The sequence below is a fragment of the Sinohyriopsis cumingii genome, chromosome 11, assembly GCF_028554795.1.
Source record: "Sinohyriopsis cumingii isolate HCF-2022 chromosome 11, ASM2855479v2, whole genome shotgun sequence".
Classification (NCBI taxonomy): Eukaryota; Metazoa; Mollusca; class Bivalvia; order Unionida; family Unionidae; genus Sinohyriopsis; species Sinohyriopsis cumingii.
The window spans coordinates 38,473,030-38,480,590 of record NC_142971.1 but is presented as its reverse complement, the minus strand read 5'-3'; the positions used below and the strand labels follow the sequence as shown (position 1 = coordinate 38,480,590).

The 7,561-nt window shown below is 34.0% G+C and overlaps 1 protein-coding gene across 1 annotated transcript; it reads left to right on the top strand.

Moving 5' to 3' along the window:
* Nucleotides 1–381: 381 nt before the first annotated feature.
* LOC149787944 (mitochondrial potassium channel-like) lies at nucleotides 382–7,031 on the top strand. The gene is made up of 2 exons (XM_089974212.1): nucleotides 382–670; nucleotides 3,086–7,031. The coding sequence occupies exons 1-2, from the start codon at nucleotides 455–457 to the stop codon at nucleotides 3,941–3,943; spliced, it is 1,074 nt and encodes a 357-aa protein (XP_089830338.1). The 5' UTR covers nucleotides 382–454; the 3' UTR covers nucleotides 3,944–7,031.
* The last annotated feature ends 530 nt before the right edge of the window (nucleotides 7,032–7,561 follow it).

The following is a 7,561-nucleotide window of genomic DNA, read 5'->3' as shown; positions in this document are numbered from 1 at the left end:
CGAAACGTTTCAGAATGATTGTTAAAGGTAAATCAATTCAAATAAATTTAAAGTTTCGTTAATGTAAATACTGAACAGTTACTTCAGGTTAAAATAAATCTAAATATTATAAAGTTAGCTTATATCAATTTTGTTCACATTTCATAATAAATTTGGTAATAATTATCTTATGTAAATGCAACAGATGAAAATAAACTTTTTACATTCTCTATGTTTACAGAAACTGCAATAACTATTAATATAAATCAGATATGCGTGTTCCATTGGGTTTTATTTCACATGCTGCCGAATCAGCCTGGAATCAGTTTAAAGCAGCCATTGTCTGCCGAGTTGTATGCAACAAGTTTACCTCCCTTGTTTGAATCTTTATAAGGGAGGATTTGTATGCACTTCCAAAATAATAGGAAATAACATTATCGACTAGGTCACTTCTGCACTTCATATTAATTTTCTAATGGCACTGGCATGGCGAAGATTTGGATCTGTATGTAGATGTCATGGCATTCTTAGCTGGTCACGGTCTGTTCGCTTGATGTCTATCACAGGTCACGCAGCAACGGACAAGGCCCTGGAGAAGATGACAGGGGGTCGCATCAGTCGCTGGCTGCAGGCTTATGAAGACTTTGTTGGATTGACAGAAGTAAAAGAGGCACAGTACAGTGTCACACAGGTCAAGTTTTGAAACTGTATGACTAGATGTGTTCAGTAGAGTTGGTTTTTATCACGTAAGGCTTCCACCCCAATAGTCGTGTTAACCATCCGGGTCGACATCTTACTTTGCAGGATTAGATACGGACTGAACAGCGAACGTTTGTTTAAGTATGGTGCCAATGATGTAGTCCGATAGATCAGCCTCCAGACTTGGACTGATATTGATGGACGGTCCACCAGTACCAGTACAGGTTTGAGGGCTGATTGATTTTACTACCAAACATTCATATAGACCAACAAGTAGATCTCTGCTTTTTTTTTAAAATATATATTTGACATTACTGGTAGCTGTACTATCGACTGCTATCTCGTAATACATTTATTTCGACTGATCTTTTTATGCAGATCATAAGTAAAATCCCTCTTCTTTTGACCAAAAGAACACCTGTTTATCCATCGTCGGTAGACTTTTTTTTTTATAACAAAAATTGCTGATGCATGCTTAGAAGACAAGGTTAGAGTAACACATCAAGTTCCTAGTTATATACTGTATCCTTACTAGGCAGTCTCCATGCATTACTCTTACCTTGGAATGGTGCTGCCTTCTATGCATGCTTCAGCAATATAGGTGTTCTGACAGGGATTACTACTAAAAATGTGAGTGTTCTGTAGGATTTAATACTGTGGGTTAAAAGACAAGAGGTTTTACTTACCATCCATATACAAAGTTCAGTCCAAATAAATTTATTAATTACTAAAAATTGGCTGATAGTCTGGAATTATTTTTGCAGTAAGATCCATTATATACTGTCTTGCTCAGTTGGTATCCACTAGAAGTAATGTCAGAAATAAAAATTGGAGATCTGCTTGTTGGTGTAGTATTCATAGTGCTTGTGCCAATGTAGCCCAAGTTTCCTCCCAACCCATTTTAGATATTTAAACATTAAGTTGTTTTTGATTACTTATGTCAAAATAGCTAAAATGGGAAGAGCAGAGCTAGAGGAAACATGGACTAGTGCTAACACAGCTTTTCACTCTGCCAGCAAGTGCCATTACCTTTTGTCAGTCCATTTTGTTGTCACGACCCCCCCCCCCCAAAGACCCCCAACATATGAGCTGAAATGAGGTACATTAAGGCTGCTCAAAACAACCAGCAAGTAGGCTTGAACTCCAGAGGCTCTGGGCACTAGTTTAATGTTCAACCCATTGTTAAGCGATCCCACTTCTCTCATGTGGCCTCAATTAAATACACTAACACCAAATTTTACTTGCCTACATAAATTGTTTGTATGCTGTCAACTACCTACATGATACATCTTGATTTGGTCCTGTCCATCTATTAACTTTGTTTGCATCATTAAGCAAAGAATACTTAAAGTAAACCAATGGAAGATATATACACCCAACAGAGCCATAGTATTTTAAATACCAGACCTAACTGACCTTGGGGTCAAGTCAGAGCTTGTTGCTTGTTTTATTTTAACAAAATATATCGATGAGCTTTTAAGCACAATGACTTGTACATTTACATATAAAGTTCAATAAGACTTTATGTTTAGTTACATTTGAAAACAAGGTGATAGTCCGCACTCTAACACTGATTTAATAGTAAAATGTTTTGACTTGGTTTTTTAGTTTGATTGGTTTGTAAACATGACAACATAATAAGTATGAATGGAATTTTATCATGTTATCAGTTTGTAGATCTGAATACCTTAAATGATATAACTTGAATAACTTCTTATATTCTTTTTTTAAAACTATTACATAAAGATTTAATAAAACTTATGTGATTATATTTTTACACCGAGACAAGTTCAGAATTGTTTTCTGCAATCAGATTAAAAGTCAAGGCAGTGGCAATGAATTTTGTACTGAACGTATTTGCCAACACGTTAATTCAAACATAAGAAAAAAGTTTTGTTACTAAGTTTGGTAAAGTGTATGTTGGAGTTTCACAACAGAAATGGTTCATATACTCAGCAGTTATAAAAAAGAAGCAGACTTGTCTTTAAATAACTGGAATTCTTTTTCAGCCAATAGGGCACTAGTCCCTTTGAAGGACTCTTTATCATTCTCCTCTTTCTCTTTCCTATTAATACAGCTTTCACTACCATAAGCAGTGGAAATGATACACCACATATATGTTCAAGACAAAGGCTGTATATAATGAAATAATTGTAGCTCTGAAAAAGAACATTATACTAAGGTGAATTAGAATTTTCATATGCTTAACTTCTCTTTTTGTTTGAAATGAGGTCTATATTTAACACAATCACATGTTTCATATGGGCTTGTAAGTTTAGTGACTATCAAGACTGAACATTTTCTTCTGAAACTTCAATATTTGCTTGTTTGAGTGAAAATTCTTGAAGAGAATGACATTATTTTAGCAGTTATAACTTAATTTTTTTTGTTTCTGATTTTGTTGCAGGCAGAAAATACATACAGGGAGCTACAAGAACAAAGACGAACAATGCAACAACAGTTGTCCAACATCCAGGCCAAATTGAAAGCAATTTCAGCAGAGATAGAGAAGACCAATCGTGGCACTGATGCTTATATAAAACTTGTTACACAGGAAAATGAAATAATAAAAGAGGAAAAGATAGTCATAAATAAACTGGAGTTGTTTGAGGAGGGTGAAAAAGAGCAGTTCAGTGTCCTTTCATCAGCATTAAGAGAAAGTCATGAAAAGGAGAGAGCTCGAGCAGAGAGAATGAAGTATTGGGGAATAACAGGGTCTGTCATTGGTGCGGTGATTGGAATTGTTGGAACCACAGTCAACAATCACATGCGAATGAAAGAGCTGCGGCAGATTGTTACAACATCTGCAGAAAGTAGCAAGGACTACAAGGATCTCACCATGCAGCTATTTGATTCCCTTAAAGAACAAAACCAGAAGGTGGAGGCTTTTATTGGGGATGTTAGAGAAACAATTGGGCATCAAACTTCAAGGTCAGCTTCAGATACCAAATTAGTCCCCAAAAATGAATTATCTCCCCTGACAGCTAAAGTGGATGAAGTTGTAGGGTTAGTGAGAACACAACAAAAACATATAGATCAGGAAATTCAGGACATTAAAAAGTTGCTGGCAACTAGTAAGATAAAAGGAAATGAAGGCAGCATAGTATATGTTGGACCTGAGGTGGAGACTATGTTAAAAACAACAGAGCAAAACTTGGAAAGAAAGTTAAAATTTCATGCCATTGGGACTGTAACTTTCATTTATGCAGCTGTTGTTGTGACAATACCTATTATTATGGCAATATTTGGAGGGGGAGGAAACTGAGTCAAAAAAAAAAAATAAGCTGTGAATAAATTTGAAGCTTAAAAATATCATATGGCACATGCTTATGTAGTAAATCCATTCCAGTCTGATTAAAATTGAGATCTCGTCCACAATAAGGATTTGACACACTAAAAAAAGCTCATGTTCTCAAATCTTTGGAGTCCACTTTTTTGGGATTCTGTGTATTTTCAGCAGTTTTTGAGAAAAAGCATTGTAATTCATGTTTGGGAGATTTTTGATAGCTACAGAATGTTTCAAATGAGGTTTTCCACTGTGAGGAGTATGAAAGCTCAATTTAATTGGTGAATCAAAAGGTGAACAGAACATGGTTGCTACTAGGTACATGTCAAATCTACCTACTGATAAGTGGATCTCAAATTTATAATGTCAGTATTAATTCTATCCACCTTGTCATTTTATATACTGTGTATCACAATATACTTGTGACATTAATTGATTCAAGTTAGCAACAAAGCATTCACAGTAGTTTATAAAGAGTTCAAAAATCACACACACACACACACAAAGCTTCCAAGTCCTGAAAAATAATTATTTTCATGTTAGCAACCATGTACACCTCAACATTACTAGTCCAAGAAAACAACACCCGATAAGAAAGATTATATAATAAATTGTACATTTCCTTGCAATCTCTTTTTCCCACCTGTGTATTAAGTTATAGTTGAAAGTTTCTTGGTAAAATGACAAAACCAATTTACAGAATTCTTGTTAAAAAACTTAATCGGCAACACATGATTTGACTTTTTATGAGGGATTTAGAGAATTTTACACTGGTTTTGTACTTAGATTTCCATTTTCTGAGAATTATGCAGGCCACTTCTGTCTTTTATGAAGAAACTTCCAATAGTGTGTAAAACCCAAAATTTTATATATATATATATTATACAAGTTGGGTTAACCTGGAAACATGAACCCTGATCTGCCATTTCATAATGCACCAGCAGGCAGCAGGTCAGGTCCATTTTGTTTATTCTAGTGTTATATATAATTTATATTTGATTTGATTTAATTGTTTGTTTGTTAGTTTTAAATTTTATATATATATTTTTTATTCCATTACATGCTATTGTAATGTAATTTAATTTACTGGATTAGATATTTACCAGAAATTCAGTTCAGTTTTTCAAAAGCCTAATATTAGAACTTTGTATCTTAGTGCTGACCTAGTTCCTGACCTTGATTCAGAATTAGTTAAAGTAAAAAACTTACTTAAATTTTTTTATATTTATTCTTAGTGTGGGATTTAACGAGTGAAATTGAGGTTGTACTGGGGGTATGTGACTTTAGACATGTAAATAGCCTGTATGTTGTTATTTCGAAATTCTGGTTTTACCGGAATTGTGCAGTAGTCAGATTTAAAAGTGATGTTTTGAGAAATAATTTCAGTTGGGCTTTTAAAACAATTAGTTGTGAAGGTTGTGACCCGTTTTCAGTTTATTGGATTCTAAGAGATTAATTCTTTTCCCTGGGAATATTTAAGTGCTCATACAGAATTCTTAGACAAAGACATTTATTGAAATTTTATTCGGAATTCAAAACTGGAATATTATTTTCTGTGGTTCAACAAAGAATTGTTGACACATCAGTACTACACTGACTATAGCTTACATCATCACCTTCCATTTTGGATTTTGATGGGACCTGAACTCAACTTCATTAGAACATTTAATTACTAGGACTTGGATTATTTTTGGATTTGATTCTTAAAACCATAAGTTCTTTTTTTTCTTCATTTTTACAATGTTTTTCTAGGGAAATAAATTATTTGTTAAATTTTACAAAGCTTGTTGTCTTCACTTTTTTTCTTGTTACTATTTATGACAGCCTAAACACGTAACACTAGTAATTATTTCTATTAAACTGTAGAGACAACAAAGCTGTCAAAATGTTAGGAAACATCTACTGGGTACCCATCAGTCCTATTGACCCATGTACCAGATCAAAGGGAAATGGTATTAAATGTGAACCTGAATTGCTTTGTTGTAGGTTCATAAATGCCAAGTCTCAAGAAAGGTATACACAAGTGGCCATAAAGCATTTTCTGAGCATAAAAAGAGCAATATATATATTACATGCCATAATTATAGAAAACTGTATGAAAAACAAATTTATTTTTGCTACTTACCTGGATATGGAGTTCAAATGCTTGTCACAAATTGGCTAAATCCACATGGATTAGGATGAGAGTATAGACACACACAAAACAGATAAATTATTTATGCTTAACACTCACTTTAACTAGTGTACATGTCTAACTTTCGCTGAATGGTTATATAATTCACAAATGATGAATGCTGTATTACATCACTGTCAAATTCTTTAATCTCTCCTTTTCCGGATGCAACATGCTTTTAAGTTCAACAAAATCCCTCTCTTCTGTCCCTTTTCAATCATATAAGATCCATGAGTCATATCAATATGCCTGTTTTGCTTATTATTCAGCACCATTTTTAAAAAATATAGACTGGTCAACTATGTAAGTTTGTATAAAAATGTAATGAATCTAACATGTGGTTTCATATTAAGGAAATCCATCTGTTTTCTTGGAAATGCTTCATGTACAGTTACTATAAATAGAAAATAAAGAAATTAGATGGAAGGCTGATGATGAATAAATGCAAAGCAGCTAAGTCACACAAGAGCTTCAAAATGTACACGTTCTTCTGTCTCGCTCCTGATGTTGCTTGATGTCTTTGGTCTTAACTGGAAATATGTTGTGTTTTTTAATAAATGGGTACCCTGTTGCTCATTTTATTACCTGGGTTATTTTCAATGGGTGGGTGCCTGAGTACCCAATGACAGCTTTAGCTCTGGGTCTATGTAGTTTGTAGATGGATCTGAACTGTACACAAGTATATTCAATAATTCTCAATTGGCTGCATTAGCTTTTAAAAAAGTAATCAAAGGTATCATATCTGTACATATCTTTTTATTCATGTTGAGGTAAATACCAATAAGATCATTTTTATGAAATATATTTATTTATTTTAGACATCAAATATCCAAATTCTATATGGTAAGATTTTGAAGATGAAGATATCCATGAAATAAAATTTGTCAAAATTTTTTAAGGCTTTTTATTGTGAACCTTTCATTTGTCAGCTGGTAAGATGAAAGGATGTTGTGTGTGTGTGTGTGTGTGTGATTTGGATTAAATAGCTTTAAAAAATTGCTCATATCACTAAATGTCCGCATTATGGCAGTTTATAGTGATATCTAGCACTGGGGTATCATACCACAGACATGTAACATCATGTCCCACTTTGTCACATTATCTTGGCACCAGGCTGACCAGTTCTAACACTAATCTCTTAATGCTGAGTACCAAGCAAGGCAGCTGCTAGTACCATTTTTGTAAGTCTTGGCTGGGGTTTAAACCTGCGACCTCCCACATATGAGGTGGATGCTCTAACCACTTAGGCCAATGGAGCAGTAGGATGACAGGGAATGAAAGCAGTGTGTTGTATGTTGCACCCAGGAGGCAGACACCACATTAAAGACAACTAAACAAAATTTGGTTTTGACAGTTAAAATTCCATTCTATTGGGACTGGGCCTTATTTATTCATCTCTATCACAATCCACATATATCAACTGA

Coding starts and splice junctions, on each gene's coding strand:
- LOC149787944 (XM_089974212.1), top strand. CDS start 455: ATGGCACTGGCATGGCGAAGATTTGGATCTGTATGTAGATGTCATGGC. Junction 671..3,085: donor CACAGTACAGTGTCACACAG/GTCAAGTTTTGA, acceptor ATTTTGTTGCAG/GCAGAAAATACATACAGGGA.